Here is a 24,425-nt window from a genome sequence, read left to right as displayed (position 1 = left end):
GTTCACACCCCTCTGTAGTTTCTGACAGTCCTCGCAGAGCAGTTGATGTACTTGGATAGAATTCCAGGTCTGGACACTAAATTCACAATGTTTAGTACCAGTAACTTGTAACCACATTATTGACACATTTGATACAAACACTGCGATCAATGAGTAAAACGAAGCTTTCAGGGCAGACTTAACAAAGCTGAGGGGCTGCAGTTTGGGAAACCATTCAACTCAGTCTACTTCTGTTGAAGGGAAATTATGCCAATAGTGAAGAGGGTGAGCTCAAGCCTATTCCAACACAACTCAACATTACCGTGTTACGATTGTAACATGCTATGCTTTTCCTTTCAGGTCATGTCAAATCGAGTGTGGAAAATCTTACCAATGTGAATTAGGGCCTAGTGTGAAAAATAATTGCAATCACAGTTCTGTTCAGCTGATTACATGCTACACGCCTTGATTGGTCCTTCTTTCTCCCTATTCTAATATTCATGTTGCCAGCAGGGTCAATGATATATTGTTCTGTTAGTAGATATTCTCCTTGGGCTGTGGGCTTCTTAAAGGGACAGTACAACCACCTCGCTGCTGAAATCCAAAGATAAAGAATTACAGCCAAATTCCAATTTGATTAACGCTATCTTCATAATTATTAATTTGATTACGATGCTGCTTCTACAATGCACAGGAGAGAAAATGAAACTAAAATATCTGCATGGAATCTTAATAGATTTCCTGGAAAAATCCCATAGCATTTCACATGAAATTGAATTCCTTTGAAGTTTAATGTTTGTAATTGATTTGCTACAATAAACTCTGCCCTCCTTATTGTAATGAAGATCTACAAGTAATGGAGAAGTTGTAAATTGATATCAGAGTCAATTTTCTTTTCTTTTGTGGGTTGTGGATTTCACTAGCTAGTCCATAATTTATTGTCCTTAATATGGGTTTGCTTGCCAGTGCTATTTCAGAGAGCAGTTAAGAGTAACCACATTTGAAGTCAGAAGATGGCCTTACTGGGTAAGGATGGCTAATTTCCTCCCCAAAAAATCACAGTGAGCCTGATGCGTTTTTAAATTTAAAAAATCGATAGTTATCATGGTCATCATTACCGAAATTAACCTTCACTTCCAGGTTCGTGAATGGAATTTAAACTCCTCAGTTACAGTGTTGGTGGGATTTGAACTCATATGCCAGTGTGTTACAAAAACAGAAATTGCTGGGGAAACTCAGCAGGTTTCCACAGATGCTGTCTGACCTGCTGAGTTTCCCCAGCAATTTCTGTTTTACTTTCAGATCTTCAGAATCTGCAGGTCTTTGTTTAATCCCAGAGTATTATCCTGCCCCAATGGATGACTAGTCAATTGTCATTCCTACTACACTATCATCTGTCCCTCATCTGGTCATCACCAGTAGAACCATCTGAGCTGCCTTGAATAGATGAATGCCACTAATCCTCCTTATTGACATCAGTCTATATTACTGATGGGGAAATATAGCCACACAGTTACTGCATAATACTTAATGGCTAGTTAATTACACCTACATCTTAGTCGCATAACCATCTCTTGTGAGACCTTAAATGTAAGCACATTTTTTTCAGCCTTTGACCTGCTCTTGTAGTAACAGTGTTTATGTGGCTGATGCTGTTCATTTCTGGTCAATGATGATTCATTAGAATGTGATGGTTAGTCAGTAACAGCAATGCATCAAATAACAAGGGAATTTAGTTGGATTCTCTTTTGTTTGAGAGTGTTATGGACCAGGCCAGACCCCCTCAAAACATTTCAAGAAGAAGGCCCAGACCTTAACTTTTCTAGTTGTTTTGAGCAGGTGTGAAGTAGATATTCCAGGAACGATGCAGCTGGTCAAAATCCTTTGGTTTTAAACAAAACAGAATTTATTTACAGAGTACCAAATGAAACACAAACAAAAGAGAACAGAATATAGAATAACTTAACCTAACAGATTATCCCAACTTAATGGTGCTGTTCCAAAAACCTGCAAATTCCCATGAACACCCCCTTGGCAAAAAGGTAAAATCAGACACAGATTCTGACAGGAGAGAGAGAGAGAGGGCAGAGAGATTTAACATGGCACCTCCTTCCATTGTGACTGTTTCTTTGGATTCCTCAGCTTAAACTGACCAGTAGCTCTGAACAGCCAGACGGCGAAAAACCAAAACGAACCACAAAAAAGGTGAGTTGGGAGAACTGGCCTCTCCCCTTTCATTGTACAAGTTTTTTAAAAAAGAAACTTGAAAACCATTTTCCTGAGGCAGTACCTGTTAGCTATAATTAAATTGGCCCTATAACCCACACAAACCAGACACATCAGAACCTCTGCCTTTATGACCCCTCTGAAAAGGAATCAAGGACAAAATAACCTTGTTAAAGGTGCAGCATTGTCACAAGATAGAGAGTGCCAGTTTTAAAGTTTTTGCAAAAGAAGCAAATTGTGAGGTAAGGAAAGGTGATTTTTCCACATAGTGAGTTTCTAGGTTGTGGAATACACTGCCTGGAAGCGTGGGTGGAGGCCAGGTTGATTAAGGCATTCAAGGGCATTGGATGATTGCTAAAATAGAGGTAACATGTGGGGTTCTGGAGAAAAGACAGGAGACTGGCACTATGTTAAGATGCCGAGAGACCAATACCGGCACATTGGTCTGCACCATAATACTTCCTGGTTCTGTCACATGACAGGATAACTGGCTGCAGGATAGCTTTGTATTGTATCAACTTCCCATCAATTGGTGTGAAAGCAGAAGAAGCCTTTTATACAAAGGAGCATAAAGCTGTGGAATGTCACTAATTGAAGCTGAGACTATTTCTAGCTGGATGAGAGGGACCTAAAGACATACAGGGAGCTAAGCAAAATGCGGAGTATTTCATGGAGCAATTTGTTTTTGAGTTGTATTTCTATGTAACTAGATGAAGGAGGTCCCAGATACATACTGAACCCAGCCAGTGCTGCTGTTTTCACCAGAATAAATCCATACGATCAATAAAATGTGGTCAATAGCATCATTATGCTTTTGTATTAACTGGGGCATAAACATAAGAAGGAGTAGACTATTTATCCCCTCAAACCTGCTCCACCATTCAATAATGGCTGATCTACTAATAGACGCAACTCTATTTTCCAGCCTTTCTCCTCCCCCTTATTTTGGAACTGTTCCCATTAGTCCCAGACTCTCCTCTGAAGGAAAACGTCGCCTCAGCATTCTCCCTGTCCAGCTCTCACAGAATCTCTGATACTTCAGTAGGGTGGCCTCTCATTTTTCTAAACTCCAATGAATCCAAACTCAACTTGCTCAACCTTTCTTCTTCAGGTTTATGGTCTGGACTTGATTAAAATGAACATAAGAAATAGGAACAGGAGTAGGCCATCTGGCTTGGCAAGCCTTCTCCACCAATCCATCAGATCATGGCTAATCTTCTCCGAGGTTCAGTTCCACAGTGTCCACCATCCTGACTGACCCTCTGAAAAAAGACAGCAGCAGCTCATTGTGAAAATGAGCAAAACTTGGCAGTGAACCACAGAGACTAGGAAAACTCTAAACTCAATAAGTTGCCTGTTGTTGTGGGGGATAAAAAGACCCCTCTTAAATGTATAGCACTAAGCAAGCAAAGACCTTTATTTGGTTATAGGCAAAGGTAAAGGTCTTGGTCACTCAAAGAACACCTCAATGATACGGGGTGTGCAGCACATATTTATAGCTCAGAATTTCCTGGTTTTACTACAATGTTTGGAATGGCCATTCATTATCAACCACAACATTACAGCCCATAATCTAATCAATAAACTGAATTATGCAAGTCCAGCAGATGTCCCTTGTTATCTCAGCTCTTGACCTGGATAACATATTTACTCAAGTTATTAAACTTAAAGTTTGTAGACTGCCTTGGTCAAGTATCCCATCATGCTAAAAGGGGGTCCACCTAACTAAAGCACTTCTTTCAAAATTGTTAATTCAGTTAATATTAATTGTACTAATTTTAACTATTCCATGTCCCTACTTCTTCTGTGCTGAATTATATGATAACATGATATTATTTATAATATTTATATTATATATTTATAATAAATAACCTCAGCATCTTTGGATAATGGGGCAGGGACAATGACATCAAACATGACCATAGTCTATAGGTTGTTGCAATGTGTGGATCTACATTGTACTCGGATGTAATATATTCCATGGTAAAGTTATCGCTCATGCTATTCATGACTACAAATCAATTATTATTATTTGGGACATGAAACTAGCGCCAATTGTAGTGCACTCTTACTTTTCATCTTTTCATTATTGGTCGCCATGCCTTCAAGTGCTGAGGCCCTAAGCTCTGGAATTCCTACCCTAAATCTTCCAAACTCTCTCCTTTTTTTTAAAGACCACATTTTAAAACTCCACCTTGAAGATGTTCAATGGCTCAGTCTCTGCTGAGCAGACCCGACATCTTTGATCCAGGCTTTAGGTTATTCCTCCTTAATATCTCCAGGAATGTCCAAATATCATTCACCTAATAAGGTTGGTCTGATGTGCATTGGGGTATTTAACCATGTGAAAGGTGTTGTGCATATTGGAATTTATTTTGTTAGGCTGTACAACTAATATAACCTCCTGAGTGGCAGCGGCAGGGTTATTGAATAGCCTGAAGGCAGAGGTAAAGAGGTTCTTGGACTAACAAGGGAACTGAGGGCATCAGGGTAGGCACGAAAATGGAGTTCAGATGATAATCTAAACAGCCATGATCTTCTTGAATAGTGGAAAACATTCAAGGGATCAGATAGTCTATTGTAGGTTGTACGCTCATGTGGTGTATGTTAGAGTATACATTTTAAATGACAGGTATTAAAATGGGAGCTCCAGTTAAAAAAGGGAATATGGAAAATTTGCAAGGTCATCAAAGTTTGGTACTTTTTATTTGTAGACTGCCTGCACACTAGCCCAACTTCAGTAGAATAATGAAGCATGGGTTTTCGGTCACGATGGTGTTGGTTTCCTTCCAACAGATGACATCATCCTGTTGAAGTCAGAATGGGGTCAATTTCACAGAGTAAACCCCCTCCCCCACCCCGACAACACACAAATATAAAACAATTGAAATCATTAACTGAAGAGCAATGAGAATCTTGGAAATCTGCAGGGCAGAAAAAAAGATCTCCAGCCCATCATATCCATGCTGGTCAGAAAACAATCGCCTGATAATTCTAGAAAGATTGTGGAAGAGATGAGGGAATGAGAAGGTGAGGGAGGGCGTCCTCCAAAAAGCCACATTCAAGTTAATAAAGCAGAACAGTCACCTTCTTGGATCAGCGGGAATCCTCCAGTCCCACTCTTGAAGGAACTCCAGCAAACTGTTCAAACCTCCTGTTGAGGCATTGCACACTCTTTGGGTTACAATTGTCCAGGAGCTCTGCAGCCAGGAGAGATGGACACTGCAGCCTAGAAACCTAGATGGAGCCTTTTGAATGAAGAAGAGAATGCATGTATATTGTTCCTGAAGAAGGGCTTATGCCCGAAATGTCGAATCTCCTGTTCCTTGGATGCTGCCTGACCTGCTGCGCTTTTCCAGCAACACATTTTCAGCTATTAATGCAGTGTCCCATGGCTAAACAATTACTCTGGGCTTTACATAGACTTATTAGCATTTGCTTAAATTAGGTACAGGCCAACATGAAAATGAAGCTCTGTTTTGGGGCAGGATTTATCCATGTCAAACTACGGGAAGTTAAATTATGCTGGAGAAACCCCTCGTCACTGTGACAATGGGTCAGCAGGTCTGCCACCTACTGGCAGATCACAGCCATGTCTCAATCCTGTGTTCGAAGTACAAATTGGGTGAGTGCATTTTGAATGGCCATCAAGAGAGCTGACACTGGAGTCCCTGCCAGCATGGACATGGAGGTCCTCTAGAGCCTACCAAAGTAGTCCTGGAATTGGTTGCTCTCAGGAGCCTGGCCTTTCGGTCATTACTGGCTCTATGCTTTGAAGAACCCCGGTATTCTGTGTAGCTACAGAGTCGAAACTGGCCAGGACTTCGGCAGACAGCGCTACCTCTCCCTTTCTCTTTCATTGATGCCCAGCACTGAAGACTGCTCCCCAAATTCAAACAGTAAAGCCACCAACAAATTTGGATATGTCCATCTGTTCCAAATACAGCATAATTACTCCAAAATGGAGGGGGTTTTCAGAATCATCATGTTAATTGATAAGTTACGAATGCACAACCAGTGGTTATGATACAGTTTGCTTCTGTTTAAATTGCAACTCTGATCCACTTCTTATATAGAATTCAATGAAGGCCGAGCATTGGCATGTTAGTCTACTCGATGCCCTGTGATGTTAATACCAGTGACTCTATATTTAAAGGGAATTTGGGGGCAGGGGATAATTTTTCATGTACATGTTGTCCTGGGAAACTTGCTCCTCACCTACAATAATCAGACTCACCATTTTTGGATCTTGGAACCTGAGCAAGCGTTCCCACCATGAAGGCATGCTGCAAAATGGAAACTCAACTTTGCAATATTTAAAATCCTAAAGCACTTCTTAGGTGTGTAAATCAGCCAAAAAATGACACCAAGCCAAAGAGAGTGATCTGAGGCCCAATAACTTCAAGCATGGTTGAAAAAGTAGGTTTTAAACAGAGCCTGAGAGGAGGAGGTGGAGGGGCAGAAAGGAAAATCTGAAATTACTGCCTAGAAAGCTGAAGCATGGTCACCGATAATGAAGTGAAGAAGGCGAGAGTTGCTCAGAAGGCCCTTACCCTGTGTATTAATGTAACTTGGCCTGTTCTGCATGACAACCAGTTTGAATGATTCCAAGTAAGAGATGGCTCCAAAGTTGCAGCTGTCATCTGTGATTGAATTGAGTTCAAAGTTTCAAAACAGTTATCATCACTTCAAGGACTCACTCAAGAGTCAGAACAGTGTGCACGCATGGTATATTCACACTCTTCCTTTGATTCAGTGACACCTTGCTTCAAAATCGATGGTTGTGTGAAGCTCCATACATCAACCTGCAGGCAGCAGTTCATCCAAAGTTTCACCAATCAATCCTCAACAACTAATGATTGTCCGCTAGCCGAAGTAATCTGTCACCTTCAATGTCTGGCGCTAGCTCTGAAGCAATGACTTTCTGAAGAGTATAAACATTTTCTATAATGCAATACACTGTGAGTAAAACTTTGCCACAGTGGTTGCAGTCTTGCTTCTGAATTCAAAGATGTAAGGCCATTCCAGAGGATTGAGCACAACATTGAAGGTGTAACAGTTCAATGCAGAGGCAATGTGATAATGTTTGTTAATATTTTTGTATCACAGGTGACATATTTTGTCTTGCTTGAACTGTGTAAGCTTTTGTCTTTGCATATATTCTGAATAAGAGATTTATGATGATTCATGTGATCACTCTTCTTGAACCACATTAGCTACATTTTTTTACCATGTCCATAATCTTTGAATTTCTCCCAATTCCCTGTCTTGGATCTACCTAATTTTCTTATGGCGACATGCGCATGGTTAGCATTTGGATTTGAGAAAAGTGAGCACACGCCCATTATGTACTTTCAGAGGAAGTGCGTTCATGTAGCACCTTATCACACCTCAGGTCATTCCGAAGTGCTTCACAACTAATACATTTTTTTTGAGCTGTAATCACTATTGCTGAATACCCAAGTATAGTGGCTAATTTGCATATATCAAGGTCCCACAGACAAATACTGGCAGATAAGTAATTAATGAACCTCTGGACTTCAAAATGATATTTTATGCATGTGAGGTGGATGCAGGTATAGTTACAATGTTTAAAAGATATTTGGATAAGCACATGAAAAGAAATATTTTGAAGGGATATGGGCTAAATGCAGGTAGGTGGGACTAGTTTAGTTTGGGAACATGATTGGCTTGGACTGATTGGACTGAAGGACTTGTTTCCATTCTGTATGACAATATGACTCTTCAGGCTCTCAGTCCCGTTCAATCAGTTTTAACTGATGCCAGAGATTATAAGATGTTCTTTTTTTATTTCTCTTCTTTCTGTCGATTTTATGTATCTCTTAATCTGTTGCTTCCTTGTCTCTCTGCTACGTTTTCTCTTTTTGATCTGATGTTCACCTAATTATTCCCACTTACACTTCCTAGTTCAGAACCTGTGCGGCTCTTTCATGATTTTTCTACAGCAGTGTTTGCTTACAATGGCAACTGGTTCTCCTTGTTACTTCCCTATGTTACCAGCTTCTCTTCTCACTCTGGGGTTTCTGTCCTGCGTCCCCAACCTCACTGCTTAACTCCAGTTCAAACATGTGCATGTTTCCCTGAGCATGCAGAGTGCTGCATTTACACATGATTTCATGCCTAAAGTCTATGTGATGATGTTAGAGTTTGGAACCGTGCGCATGCACACTCCTAAATGAGCTCATGTGTGTAGTTGCACACAGTCACCAGTGTCAGCAGGAAGATACGCCGTTGTATAATAAAACAATGAACTGCGCACATTAGAAATCTGAAAGGAAAGCAGAGATTGGTGGAGAAACTCAGCAGTTCTGGCTGCATCTTGGAGAGAGAAACAGAATTAATGTTTCAAGTCCAGTGTCCTCTCTTCTGAAATATTAACTCTGCTTTCTCTCCACAGGTGCAGCCAGACCTGCTGAGTTTCTCCAGCAATTTTTATTTTTGTCTAAATTACGTAGTTACTTTCCCTGATTACACAGGCCCCAAAAGCCCTGGAGAGAGCACCATGCTGCTTGATATCTTCCTGGTAGCAATTTGTTCAGCAAAAGTCCATAGAAGGGCCTGTTTTCTCTCCATGGGTACAGCCTGACCCGCTGTGATCTCCAGCGTTTTTGTTTTAGTTCAAAACTCCATAGAAGCTCTACAGGAAAATACACATTTACCAAAGAGCAGGCACCCTTTGTTTACCACTCACAGCAATATCTTTTGAGTATTGATCAGAGATTCTTGCATTTCTTCAGAATAATGTAAGCTCCCGTGGCACTATGTTTATTTCCATTTAAATTGCTGATACTAGTCAAGAAAGATGCTGGCATTTCCCTCTTTTGGTCATTGTTTGTTCTATCCTGACATTAGTGTTAACTTGTATATTCATCCATGTTTGTTCTCTCCTTCCACAGAGTCTCGGCTGCATCAAAACTCTCCTGAAAATGAAATACTCCCTGCCAAGGCCAAGGTTCTCCAGTATTTAATGGTCTCCAGTTTTAACCGAGAAGGGATCTACGTATAACTTTCATTTTATTGTGTTCTGGACTCGTATGAGTCCAACAGATCACTCCAACGCATGCATAGCCTGTGATAGCAGACTTGGCTCTGATACTGCTGATAGGTTCCAGGCAAATAAGATGCATAACTGAAGCATTGGAAACTTTAGAAGGGGACATGCTTTAAGGCTTCTGCCACATGAAGGTAACCTGCATCCAGTTGCATCTTGTTGCTGGGCTGGACACACAACAGCATGGGCACGACCCTAAGTGCAGTTCAATCACATCCAGAAAGACGTGAGAATGAATCTGAACATAACACTTATAATATTGAAGCTGGTAGAATGCATTTGTCACCAGTACAGTACAGAGATTGTGCACTGTACTGGGTCAACTACAGCAATGATTTGTGTTTATAAAATAACTTTAATTAAAATAAATGTACTCAGGCATTTGGCCCAAAGAAGCTGAAAGCATGGCCACCAATGGTGGAGAAATAAGAATCAGGAAGTTCATGGGGTCAGAATTACATGAATGCTGATGTCCAGAGGGTTACAGAGAAGATTATAAATATAGAGAGGGGCCTCTATTGAGCACAGTGCACAGATATGGGATAGCAGGTCACATGGTGTGTATTTGACTATTAAGTAATTATACAGTGCATTCACATCTGAAACTGTGTGTACCTTGTTAGTCCATTGGGTTCTCTAAGTTGTATTTATGAAAGGACAAACATTACATTATTGCAATAACACAGTCTATCTATTAACTGTTTTCTTATAAGTGTGATGCAGAAACTGAGGCTAACAGGATACATATCGTACATGAATACCCAGAGATGTGTTAGGATCAGGAACTGAAGGTTCACTGTTCTCCTGCAGTTTACTAAGTTCCTGTGCATATACATAAATCACGTACTCAGACTGAAAGCCACATTTTCAGACTTATAGGGCTTCAATTTTCTTATTCACTGCACATCCTTGTAATCAGCTCAAATCTTGTCAACACATGAAATGTAAAACCAGTGCGGGGATATGCAGTATAAAAACACTGCAAATGCAAAATGTACTGAATAATTAGTTAACATTTATTTTTCTCATGATTAACTCCAAAGGTTAATCCATTCTATAACAAGAGCAGCTGAAAGCTCAGTGCTAATGACACAAAAAATACATAGATGAACATCCAAAGGAAGCAAAAAAGCTCAAACATTATCACTTTACCAGCAATTTCTTTGATATATGAAAACAATTTGGATCATTTCAGATTGCTTAATTGTGAAATATTGAGTCACATGTCAGTATAATTCATTCTTAAAGCTACTGTTCTGTCTGCCTAGCTTGTCTTCCTGAACTGTGTGTTTAGAAACACTCCAAGAGTGTCCTGGAGTCTTCCTTTATGCCTAAGTCATATAACAGCACAGAAAGAGGCCATTCCATCCACCAGTTCTTTGACAGATTAATCAAAATACATGCTTTGAACATAACTATCATTAGTTATAATAACAATGAAACTGGAAGAAAAAAAGATTTGTTCAGATTGTGTGGGAGGAACTAGGAGATGATGTGACGAAACTTTGAGGAGTGTATAAAACATCCATAAATCTCTTCATGTGAAATGGTTCTATTCCATTCACTTGCCTTCTGATTTTCATTGCTGTTGCTCTAACAAATGTTGGGAATTTCTTGGCTGTCCTCAGTATGGATTTGGGAGAGAAGGGAATTCAGTGAGCTCACACATGTCAAAGCCTGAATTTTCATTATTTTAGTTGCAAGTGCAGAGTTGAAAAAGTTACAAATTTCAAAATTGCTCTGGCCTGTCAGATTTTGGTTCAGGGCACCTGGGGGAAGGGTTATTGCTGGTGCCAGGGATGGCACCCCAGCAAGAGTTTGGGGGCAATCTATTATTGTGTGTAGAAATAGGTTGTCTGAAATGCCAGCTTCAGTGCTTCAACAGTTTGTCCCTGCATTAAAAAAAACAATAAAATATTCTTCCAGCTCTCACCCGTCACATAATCCCTATGTCCCACCCATGCCATCTAATGTTTCCCACCCACTTCCATGGCTTTCATGACCTCCTTGTTTGCCCATAGCCCTTTAGCCTACCGTATCTGTTCATATTTCCATGCCAACATAGTATTTTCTCCTGCCAACCAAGGACCTCCCCAGGCAACACCCTTTGTACCCATTATGCCAACTCACCACATATTCAATATGGGAAGACTGCCGCACCCATGCTGAACTTAAATAGTTTTTAAAGTTCTTGAGTGTTAATCGTGAATTTACCATTTATGAAGCACACCTATTGAACAAAAAGCATTTACTACATTTGACTTCATTCAGTTACTTAATTCAGTAAGCTTGACAGTTCTTTTGACAACTTGACAGTTCTTTTGACAACTTGACAGTTCTTTTGACAACTTGACAGTTCTTCTGACAACTTGTCAGTTCCCTTGACAGGTTGACATTCCAATGAATTCCATAGTTTCTTTGACAACTTGACAGTTCTTTAGACAGGGCGAAAGTGAGTACTGCAGATGCTGGAAATAAGAGTTAAGAGTGTGGTGTTGGAAAAACACAGAAGATCAGGCAGCATCCGAGGAGCACGAAAATTAATGTTTCTGGCAAAAGCCCTTCATCAGGAAAGTTATTTTGACAGTTTGACAGTTTCAATGTATTTATTCAGTTCTCATGCACATTGATGTCTACCTTTAATAATCTCCAAAAACGTGTGATGTCTCCCAAAGAAGGCCATACCTCTCCCAAAGAGCATCTTACTTCCTCAAAGACACTCCCCGGGCATCCTAAAGTGTAACCAAAGTCTCTCCAAAGATCTCCAGCAATGTTAGATCTTGTCTTGAGAAGTGAAAAGCCCAGAAGTTTTGTTTTGGACAGGCACATGTACCTGTAACAGTGCAATGGAAATATTCAGTCTCAGAGCGTCAGAGCAGTCCTCCAGGAGTTGTTGCACTGTAGCTGAAAAAACTAATTGAATATTAGAGATTGGTCCTAACTTGCTGTCCATAATAAATATTATGTAAATTCATGCTGCATTACTTATCCAAGTTGAACAGTAAGGAAGATTCAGTATATAATGCAGTATGGAAGAACAGAAGTTCCAACACAGTGATCTTTCCTCCACCAATATTGAACTTACAATACACTAACTTAAAAGCTTAGCTCAAACGAATGAAGTTTCTCACAATATACAATGTTGTATTCTGGCATAGACTGTGGATCAGTCAGGCCTGTATCTTTAAGCCTGAGACTTGGCATCACAACATATGATGTTCTAATATAAAGGTACATACCTCATCTATCGTCATTCTTTCTGTAATGGAATCAGTGCAGTGTCTTTACACAGTCAGCAATGTGTACAGTAAGTCTAGTAAGCATAGAATCCAGATTCTGTGCATAAATCTGTGATATTGTGACTGTTAATAAACATAAAAACATGACATGACATGGTATGTGCATGTATGCTAAAATGTTAAAAAAATTACAAAGCACACCAGAAAGCCTCAGGCAACTGTCTGTGTGGAGTTTGCACGTTCTCCCCGTGTCTGCGAGAGTCCTCCGGGTGCTCCGGTTTCCTCCCACAGTCCAAAGATGTGTGCGTCGGGTGAGTTGGCCATGCTAAATTGCCCGTAGTGTTAGGTAAGGGGTAAATGTAGGGGTATAGGTGGGTTGCGCTTCAGCGGGTCAGTGTGGACTTGTTGGGCCGAAGGGCCTGTTTCCACACTGTAAGTAATCTAATCTAATCTAAAAAACCATTTTGCTGATTGACCTTGAAAATCTACAAAAACAAAATCGAGAACGCCAAGTTCTCAATTTTGCTCATTAAAGAATAGTCAGTACACCTTGATGTTGGGTGATGATGGGCTATGATTCCAGAGCTTTTCCCTTTATTTGTGTCCTCATTATTTGCACATGGGTTTGATTTTAAAACAGGACTTGAGACACTCTGGAACAATAAAATTGAGGGTATCATACTCCTAGTATTCTAAATGCCAAACTCTCTTTAAATACATGAAACACTTTCCCTTGCTATTTAGATCACAAACACTATCTCTAGTTTTTTGATTCAGGATGACTCCATAATCTGTTCAGTCAGTCCTTGTAGATCTCTACAGCTGGATTCTTACTCCAGTTCTCCTCATCTAGTCCCCAGACACTCCCATAGGCCTCAGGCTGCTCCTACTTCAAAACACTCTCTATGTCACTCTGGCTCTGCTCCTCTCCAGCCTGACCATGACAATATTCCCTGTACCTGAAAGACCCAATGGGACTGTCCAATTCCCTTTCCTGATGCTACCCATCACCAGACATCTGGTCCCTCACTGAAAGCAGAATCTAAGTGCCAAGGCTGAACTCAATTCCCCAAAACAAAGACTTAATTAAACTTTTGCAGGACATACTGAGAAACATCATCTGATCTGGCAAGGGAACTGAATGTACATTTAAGTTCCCGTATTTTCATAAATGTACGCATCTTACTTTTCGAACAATCAGTAGATTATATAGCAGAGTATTCAACCACGACTGAGTTCCATGTTCAATGATAGCTCTGTGACCATATGTGTGCTTACAAGCAACCTGGGCATACACGGCTAAATTTCAATGAATAAATCATGTGCAATGCCAGGACTGTTGGGCACTAAGGTAATGACACTCACAGTATGAGAAAATGTCTGCAGAGATATTATTTGGAGATCTAGCTCATTCACTTGCACAATAACTGTCGAGGTGCAGAGGTCTCAACACCTCTGCAGTTGGCTCACATTTAAAAGCAGCTCTTGTTTAAGGTCTTTGCTGAGGGGCAGGCTGCTGCCATTCAGTTTGAAGGAAAAGCTTTGAGCAGCCCTCATTAGCAGTGCACAAGTGGCCTGCATTCAGCCGAGACATGCTTGACTGACAGATTGCTGCATAATCGCAGGAGCCTGATGAGAGCCACTGGTGTAGATGTTTGTGACAGCAGTCACTTTCAATGACAGCTAAAGGAACAACATGAGCAATTATAGAGCACCAGTTAACAGCATTGCTGATCCAGCCTCAATCTCTGCAGTGATGTAGTAATGTAAAAGAGGACCTCCATTTACTGGGATTACCACTTTCAAATCTGGGTAGTGCACCAACAGAAAACTATCTTGAAATGAGCACTATGCAGATTCACCAGAATGATGCCGGGCTTAAAAGAGCTAAATAATAAGGTCAGGCTGCACACACTATGCTTGTATTCAACTGTGAGTGTCGAAGATTAAAATGTGTGAAAGATAGAGAATGATTTGTTCAGATACATAAAGAGAAAGTATTCCCTGTGGTGGGAGGATGCAATACAAAGGGTGTAATGCTAAAGTTGGAGCTGGGGCCGAGGGATGCTACTAGAAAGCACTTCTTCACACAATTCAATTGTAAGTTTCAAAACTGAGATTGATTGATCTCTGTTTGGCAAGTGTCTTACAGATTACCAGTCAAGGCGGATTAATGGTATCATGTGGACTAACTGGAGAAGAGGCAGGAGGGATGAATGGCCTGTTTTACTGATGCAATCTTATTTCTTTTTTTGACAAATCTGTCTTTATTCCTCTTTATAATGCAGTTTTCTGCTCAGAAACACATTTACTAGCAGATCTCTGAAGAGAACATAGGTAAGGTCTGACATGTAATTTCTGATACTCATGAACACATCCGCCACTTAATTCAGTCACATTAACATTGGAAACTCAGGTGGAATCTTATAGGAGCCGGAGTGATGGGAGCTATGGTGGAATTTGGGGCAGAATCACCAAAGTGGTCAGGTGAGGCCTATCTCATTTTTGTAAAAACTCACTCCAACCTTCATGTATTTGTCAAGCAGTGAGGTGAGTTTCTTACTAAGCAGCAGTGAGTTTGTAATTAATGGGATTATAGCTTATGAACAGCCCAACTCATCTCATTAATAAACAGCTTTCTATCTTACCAAACACACCAAACAAGCCGGATATCAAGATTCCTTGACATGGAAGACAGGGTGGGTATCTCACAACTTCAACTCACCACTCTCTCCAAAGGACCTCCATGTTGAACAGCAGGCACCAACATATCAGACCGTGTTCCATGGGCTCCAACCACACACACTCCCCAACAAAGGGGAATGTGCCAGTCTGTGAGACCCCTCGTGATACATCTTCAATCCACTTATCGGTTATTTCTACACTTCAATGCTGCACCTTAGGCTGCACCAGCAACTATCATTGTAATGCTACAGCAAGAACACTGTGCATCTAAGAACATGCACGCAGCTTATGGACTGCACCGGGCTGCATCTCTGGCCTGCTCACATGTTTTCATAGCATTCACTCAAAGCTAACCTGGATACTTACAGCATCACTGTCTCATACTGTCTTGCCTTTTTCTGCATTGCTCTCTCAGAGAGTTTAGACTCACATTCTTTCTGTCATACCTTACTGTTTAGTACAATCATAAATTCCAGGAAGCCTAAGAATAGCCTTTGTACGTGGAATCCAAAAACAACACATCACAGGGCCGCCTCTGGCATCAGCACAGGGGTTTGGACATAGTCAGTCAGTTGAGGCAGTCACAGTCAGGATGTTCTCCAAATAAGAGGTGAGGAGCCTAATGTTGAGTAGCCCACCACTCATCTGCTCTCCTCTAGACTGCTTTACTTCCAGAATAAGAGAGAGAGGTGTGTATCACAGGAGATGGAATGAATGCCACAGCTGTTACTGTTGGTGCAGGTTCAGAGGTGTCCTGAGTGAACGGGTAGCCAGCACAGAGGGCATGCAGAGTTAGTGGTATTAGACACTGAGGTTGGTTGAGCATGTGGAGAAACATTACAGACAACCGTGAGAGATGGACACTGCAGCAGAGATCAAGTGGGCATGAGGTATTTGATAGTCTGGTGAAGTGGAGAAGATCGTTGATCTTCCTGCTGTACTGAGCATTCCTCCAACTGGCTGAGACAGCACTGGTCTAGAAGGAAACTTTGGATTAGGCTGGCATGCACTGGTGTCACAAACTCCTCTACTGTACCTGGTGGAACTAAACATCCCTTGACTCCAGTGGTACCTCCAAATGGCTGCCTTCAGAAAAAGGTGACAATTTCCCCCAGTCTGTCAAGTCTAGGGCAAATGTCAGGAAGATGGAGCTGGTGCAAGGGATTCTGATAAATCCCAGATATCCACTGAGTTGTTCTGGGAACAACATGTGGCAAGATGGGGCTAGAATTGGACAAAAAGTTACCTTGGGAGGGATGGGGTTGTAGCTAATTATGAAGGATGTTTACTAATTTATTATGAGGCAATACACCAGGTCTCACAGTGAAAAACCAACCAGAAACCTCTACACAACCTGCACTTTAGCCAAAAAAACTGTAACATTCAACACAGAGTGTCTAAATGCACAAGAGGGTGATGTATCACATGATGCTGTTCAGCAAACAATTAACATTTAATCATAGCAAGAACTTTAGAGTTTGGCCCTTGCCAAGTCAGCTCATCAAAAGACTCAGCACTCAGAAAAATTTCTTTCCTGCAAACACTAACATTCTTATATGCAAATGAACTGTTAAGTCTTTCCCCAGTTGATTTACCTCTGGAAGCTTCACTGTTGCAGTTAGTGGGGCATGTGATGCATTTTCCGTGTGGCTAATTAAAGACAATATAGGACACAGAAGTTGCCAAGATCTGACATCCAAGTGACAGTTCAGGTGGTACAAATCCTGCCGGGACCAATTTGGAGAGATTGCAATATAGTCTGGTGGTCAGATTCAAACTGAATTAAACATCCAGAATCATGATGACTGGCTGACATTCTGATCTCAGCTGACAAATAGGTGTCCTGCAGTGTTCAATGAAAAGGCTCAGGAGATGCTTCCCTGCAGAACTAGTAATGTACATGGGGCATTCTACTGTATCCACCACTGTAAATCCAAACCTAGGGAATGATGGGGGAACTCTGTATGCATGCTGTATGGATGAGGTGCTCTTTGTTAGCGCTGACAATACCATCTGTTCCAGCAACTTGTTTGTGTCCCTTAGACTTGTTTGTAATTCAGCGTGAAGTGAAGGACATTTCATCTCTTCCCCATCCCCATTGTTTTCCCATTCAGGTCACGAGAATACTGTCATAGCTGTCCATTGTGATGATTCTTCACCCGTGAGGTTATAAGCTGTTGACCATTTAACACATGGGGGGGGTTGCTGCTGCCAATCTTTCTCTCACCCTGCCCCCACAGATGGGCACATTGCTGTGTGTTTCACAACTGGTGAAGTCTGGCAGAGACTCAAGCAAATTATTCCCCTCTTCAGCCCAGTGTTACTGAGACCAGTTACCACACATAGAAACATTAGAAAATAGGTGCAGGAGTAGGCCATTCGGCCCTTCAAACCTGCACCACCATTCAGTATGATCGTAGCTGATCATGCAATCTCCGGATGCCACTCCTGCTTTCTCTCCATACCCCTTGATCCCTTGAGCTGTAAGGGCCACGCCCAGCTTCCTCTTGAATCTGTCTAATGAACTGGCCCCAACAACCCCCTGTGGGAGAGAATTCCACAACTTCACAACTCTCTGAGAGAAGAAATTCTTCCTCATCTTCATCTTGAATGGCTTACTCCTTATTCTTAGACTGTGACCCCCCCCCCCCCCCCCAGTTCTGGACTTCCCCAACATCGGGAAATTTCTTCCAGCATGTAACCTGTCCAGTCCCAATAGAATTTTATATGTTGCTATGAGACTCCCCATCATTTTTCTAAATTCCAGCAAGTACAAGCCCAGCCGATCCAGTCTTTCTTCATACAGGATGGCGTATGCTGCTACCTGGGAGCAAGTGAGGACTGCAGATACTGGAGAGTCAGAGTCAAACATTGGGGTGCTGGAAAAGTAGAGTAGGTCAGGCAGCCACCGAGGTGCAGGAGAATCGACATATCAGGCATAAGGTGTTCATTAGGAATATGGAGGGGGAAGGGGGCTGAGAGATAAGTGGGAGGGTATGGGTGGGGCTGGGATGGCGATAGGTGGTTGCTGTGGCAAAAACGGCAGAGTATAATGCACTGTATCTGGAGATTTGTGGGGTGTAAAGTGAGGACTGTGGAGGGGCGATTCTATCCTTGTTGCAGTCGGAGGGGTGTGATTTGAGGGCAGAGGTGTGGGAAGTGGATCACTATCCCACCTACCTTTCCCCCAGTCCCACCCCCAGCTCTCTATTTATCTCTCAGCCTTCTTTCCCCTTCACTTTCCTGATGAAGGGCTTATGCCTGAAACATAGACTCTCCTGTTCCTCAGATGTTGCCTGACCTGTTGTGCTTTTCCAGCGTCACACTTCACGACATGTACTATCACCTGTCTACAATCAATTAGCAAGGGTCTTTTTAACCTTTGGAGGGGCATCAGTTCTCCAGCGCTGTCACATCCTTCCTATAGTGTGGTGACTAGACTTGCACGCAGTACTCCAGCTGTGGCTGAACTAACCTTACGTGCAACTCCATCTTTACTTCAAATTGGCAAGTCAACATTTACATTCCAGAAGTAATAGAGGAAAACATCTGTCAGAACCCAGTGTTCAACTGAGCAGGAAAATCGACGTTTTGGGCAAAAGCCCCTCATCAGGGATCACTATCCCATCTACTTTCCCCCAGCCCCACCCCCAGCTCTCTATTTATCTCTCAGCCCACTTTCGCATTTACAATCCTGATGAAGGGCCTTTGCCTGAAATGTCAATTTTCCTGCTCCTCGGATGCTGCCTGACCTGCTGTACTTTTCCAGCACCGCTGTAATCTTGAGTCTGATCTCCAGCTTCTGCAGTACTTACTTTCGCCCAGTGTTCAATTGCCTATTGGCAAGCAGACCAGTGAATAGAGTCCTTTATTTAAATCCATTACACCTTCCAAGCCCCTGGTGCAAAGTCACAGTGATGTCACCATGCTCCGACATAATACAACATTCAGTGTAATGTCAGATTATGTGTGTCGGTTCTGGGTCCTTGGTGTTGCGAAAAGCATTTTTGGTACTGTTTTAGAATTATTTGCAATTGAGAAATTCCTATTGTTCCATTAAAATTTGGATTATGAACAATTTGTATTTAGTTATCTTCAGTAATGAATATCTCTCAGCATTCTGGGAGTTGACCCAAAGTGGATAAGCTGTATAAACTCTGTGGCTATAAGACCAAGTCAGAGGCTAGGAATCCTGCAGCGAATAACTTTCCTCCTGACTCCACAAAGCCTGTCAAGGCACGAGTTAGGAGTGTGATGGAGTACTCTCCAATTCCAGGATGAGTGCAGCTCCAATAACACTCAATAAACAAATGCATTCAACATTCACACCTTTCACCACTGAAACTCAAAAGCAGCAGTGTGTATTATCTATAAGATGTCATAGAGTCATAGAGATGTACAGCATGGAAAGACTTTTTGGTCCAACTCGTCTCTATATTAATATGCCATCCTCTTACCGTGATCTGAGCTCTCCATGTCCAAAAACGTTTCAATCCTGGTTGTGACAGCCCTTTGTTTCCGCCATATCCACTAGATGCTGCAGTTTGGCCAGGACTGAATCTTTCTACGTCAGATATAGTCAGCTGTGACTGGAAGGGTTTCCAGAAATGTTAAAACCATTGTGGACTCTTCCAGTGGCAGTCCCACAGGTGGAGTAAATGCCAGCTGGAGGTGGCTCAATACATCTGCATTTGCTAATTACCCTCCCGGACGGTGTTCCAACTTGTAATTATACACACTTAGTACTAGAGCCCACTGCTGAATTCGAACTGAATGGGCAGCACAATCTTATCTTCTGTGGTCCATTACTATTACACATTTTTGTCCATAAAGACATAGAACATAGAACAATACAGCGCAAAACAGGTCCTTAAGCCCTTGATGTTGCGCTGACCTGTGAACTGTTCTCAGCTTGTCCCCATATACTATCCCAAAATCATCCCAAAATCTAAGGACTGTTTAAATCACCCTAATGTGGATGAGTTGACTACCTTAGCAGGTAGGGCATTCCACACCCTTATGACTTTCTGCGTAAAGAACATACCTCTGACATCTGCCTTAAATCTATCACCCCTCAATTCGTAGTTGTGTCCTCTCGTACAAGTTGACGTCATCATCCTAGGAAAAAGTCTTTCACTGTCAACCCTATCTAATCCTCTGATCATCTTGTATGTCTCTATCAAACTCCCCCCTTAGCCTTCTTCTTTCCAAAGGGAACAGTCCCAAGTCTCTCAACCTTTCCTCATAAGACCTTCCCTCCAGACCAGGCAACATCCTGGTAAATCTCCTCTGCACATTTTCCAATGCTTCCACATCCTTCCTGAAATGGGGCGACCAGAACTGTACACAATATTCCAAGTGTAGCCACACCAGCGTTTTGTATAGTTGCAGCATGATATTGCGGTTCCGGAACTCAATCCCTCTACTAATGAAACCTAACACACCGTATGCCTTCTTAACAGCACTATCCACCTGGGTGGCAACTTTCAGGGATCTATGCACATGGACTCCAAGATCCCTCTGCACATCCACACTACCAAGAATCTTTCCATTGACCAAGTACTCTGCCATCCTGTTATTCTTCCCAAAGTGCATCACCTCGCATTTAGCTGCATTGAATTCCATTTGCCACCTCTCAGCCCAATTCTGCAGTTTATCTAAGTCCCTCTGCAACCTTTAACATTCGTCCAAACTGTCCAATACTCCACCGACTTTTGTGTCATCTGCAAATTTACTAATCCATCCACCTATGCCTGCGTCTAAGTCATTTATAAAATGACAAACACCAGTGGTCCCAAAACAGATCCTTGTGGCACACCACTAGTAACTGGACTCCAGACTGAATACTTTCCATCAACCACCACTCACTGCCCTCTTTCAGAAAGCCAGTTTCTAATCCAAACTGCTAAACCACCCTCAATCCCATGCCTCTGCATTTTCTCCATCAGCCTACTATGTAGAACCTTATCAGAGGCTTTACTGAAGTCCAAGTATACCACGTCAACTGCCCTACCCTCATCTACATAATTGGTCACCTTCTCAATAAACTCAATGAGGTTTGTAAGACATGACCTGCCCTTGAAGAAACCATGTTGACTATCAAATCAAATTGTTGCTTGCTGGATGATTATAAATCTTATCTCTCATAATCCTTTCTAAAACCTTTGCTACAACAGAAGTAAGGCTCACTGGTCTATAATTACCTGGGTCATCTCTGCTGCCCTTCTTGAACAAGGGCACAACATTTGCAATCCTCCAGTCCTCAGGTACTAAACCTGAAGACAATGACGACTCAAATATCAAAGCCAAAGGCTCCGCCATCTCTTCCCTAGCTTCCCAGAGAATCCTCGGATAAATCCCATCCGGCCCAGGGGACTTGTCTACTTTCACTCCTTCTAGAATTGATAACACCTGTGCAACTAACCTCGATCCTTTCTAGTCTAATATCTCGTACGTCATTCTTCTCCTCTACAATACCCTCCTTTTCCTGAGTGAACACCGATGAGAAATGTTCATTTAGCACCTCTCCGATCTCTACAGGGTCCACACTCAACTTCCCACTTCTGTCTTTGACTGGCCCTATTCCTATCCTAGTCATCCTCTTATTCCTCACATACCTATAGAAAGCTTTAGGGTTCTCTTTTATTCTATTTACTAAAGACTGCTCATGTCCTCTCTTTGCTCTTCTTCACTATCACTTTAAATCCTTCCTAGCTGATCTGTAACTCTCTATCGCCTCATCTGTATCATCTTGCCTCATCAACACATAAGCCTCTTACTTCTTTTTAACAAGAGATGCAATTTCTGTAGTAAACCACGGTTCCCTTACCTTATCGCTTCCACCCTGCCTGACAGGGGCATACCTATCAAGGACATGCAATATCTGTTCCTTAAACCAGCTCCACATTTTGATTGTCTGCATCCCCTGCATTTTGCTACCCCATTCTATGCATTCTAATTCTTTCCTAATTGCATTATAATTGCCCTTGCCCCATCGATACCTCTTGACGTGTGGCATGTACCTATCCCTTTCCATCGCTCAACTAAACGTAACTGAATTATGGTCACTCTCTCCATGGTGCTCACCTACAACTAAATCAAACACCTGGCCTGGTTCATTACCAAGCACCAGATCCAGTATGGCCTCCCCTCTTGTCAGCCCTTCGACATACTGTGTCAGGAAACCCTCCTGTACACATTGGACACAAACTGATCCATCCGATGTACTAGAGCTATAACATTTCCAATCAATGTTGGGGAAGTTAAAGTCCCCCATAATGACCACCCTGTTCCTTTCACTCCTACCCAGAATAATGTTGCTAATCCTCTCTTCCACCTCTCTGAAACTCTGCAGAGGTCTATAAAAAACTCCAAGAAGTGTGACCTCTCCTGTCCTGTTTCTAACCTCAGGCCACACTACCTCAGTAGACGAGTCCTCAACAAAAGTTCTCTCAGCCACCATTATACTATCTTTGACTAACAAGGCCACGCCCCCCCCCCCCCCCCCCTTTTTACCATCTTGCCTGTTTTTAATGAAAGATCTAAACCCTGGAACCTGCAACATCCATTCCTGTCCCTGCTCTATCCATGTCTCTGAAATAGCCACAACATTGAAGTCCCAGGTACCTATCCATGCTGCAAGCTCACCTACCTTATTTTGGATACTTCTGGCGTTGAAGTAGATACACTTCAAACCAGTTTGCTGTCTGCCAGCACATTCCTGTGACCCTGAAATCCTGTCCCTGTCCTTCCTACTCTCATCCTCCTGTGCACTGCAGCTACACCTTCGGTTCCCATCCCCCTGCTGAGCTAGTTTAAACCCACCCAAATAGCACCAGCAATATCCCACCCAGAATATTAGTACCCCTCTGGCTCAAGTGAAGACTGTCCTGTTTGTACAAATCCCACCTTCCCCAGAATGAGCCTCAATTATCCAAAAACCTGAAACCCTCCCTCCTGCACCATCCTTGCAGCCCTTGTTTAGCTGATGTCTCTCTCTATTCCTTGCCTCACTATCATATGGCACAGGTAACAATCCAGAGATAATAACTCTGTTTATTCTAGCTCTCAGCTTCCACCCTAGCTCCCTGAAATCTCTGTATTGGTGGAAATTCCTGACTTCAAATATGACCGCCAAACCTTCCTTCTTTATTTGGGCATATATACGCTCTGCATTAGCCAAAGTCCTAGATGCATATGTTATTGGGTGTTCCTCTCCATTGGGCCACCTATGAGCTGATACTACCCTGATGCCATATGGGAGGCAATGCATGCCAATTGCAGATTTTGCTTGGGATCATACACTGGCAATACTTTCAAGGATTTACTTCCCTGAAAGCTATGGCTTGGCTATGTGACCATTTCCAAGGCTGACCCTTTTTTAGGAGTTGATGAAAAGGTGTCAAGATGGAAGCCAGGTGACGTATGAACTTTCCATAATAGTTCACCAACCCAAAGAAATGCCTAAGCTCCAGTACAGATGCGGGAGCTGGACCTTCGATTGCTTTCACATTACTTTCCAACAGGTCGCCCAAATGAGTCACTTAGAGTGCCTGGAATGCATGCTTTTCCCTGCTAAGGCTTACATGCACCTGGGAGAAACATCTAAGGACTATGTCCAAGCTCTCAAAGTGCTCCTTATTGGTCTTCTCTATTATTAGTATGTCGTCTAGATAAATCATGACTTGGGGTAGGCCACTGAAAAATTGCACAGGCTGACAATGCCTCAAATGGCAGTCTTGTATATCGGTACAAACACTTATGGTTATTATTGTAGCATACTTCTGGGCATTGTAATCTAACCACAATTGCAAGTACACATAGCTCATGTGCAGCTTTGTGAAGGACAGTCTCTCTGCCAGTTTTGTATATAAATCATCTATGTGAGGGATTGGGTATTTATCCAGATGCAAAAAACGGGGTTTACTGTTTGGTTAAAATCTCCATAAAGGCAAACCGACCTTTATGTGCTGCCCATTCCACAAACAAGACTGGTTTGATGTTTCCTTCACTTCCCAGCCTTTTGATTTCTGGCTCTACTTTTGTCCATAAGACAAATGGCACTGGGCAGGCCTTGCAGAATCATGGAAATGCTTCCTGGTCATCTGCAAGGTAGCCTTGGCTGCTTAGATAGACCCCAAATCTTCTTGAGAAACTTTTGGATATTTAATTAGAACTCCACTCAGGCAGCCATTTTGTAAATCGAGAAACGTTAAGCCAATCAA

The 24,425-nt window shown here is 42.2% G+C and overlaps 1 protein-coding gene across 2 annotated transcripts in view; it reads left to right on the top strand.

The window, feature by feature from the left end:
* LOC132828443 (ras association domain-containing protein 8-like) overlaps positions 1–12,663 on the top strand; it is an 86,129-nt gene extending 73,466 nt beyond the window's left edge. For both annotated transcript variants that reach the window (XM_060845573.1, XM_060845574.1), the window contains exon 5: positions 9,123–12,663. In XM_060845573.1, the coding sequence (XP_060701556.1) occupies positions 9,123–9,232 (110 nt within the window). In that variant the 3' untranslated portion in view covers positions 9,233–12,663. The remainder of the gene's footprint in view (positions 1–9,122) is intronic.
* The last annotated feature ends 11,762 nt before the right edge of the window (positions 12,664–24,425 follow it).

This window comes from Hemiscyllium ocellatum, chromosome 26 (genome assembly GCF_020745735.1).
Source record: "Hemiscyllium ocellatum isolate sHemOce1 chromosome 26, sHemOce1.pat.X.cur, whole genome shotgun sequence".
Taxonomy (NCBI): Eukaryota; Metazoa; Chordata; class Chondrichthyes; order Orectolobiformes; family Hemiscylliidae; genus Hemiscyllium; species Hemiscyllium ocellatum.
The sequence above is the reverse complement of the archived record's forward strand: the minus strand, read 5'-3'. Positions and strand labels throughout refer to the sequence as shown.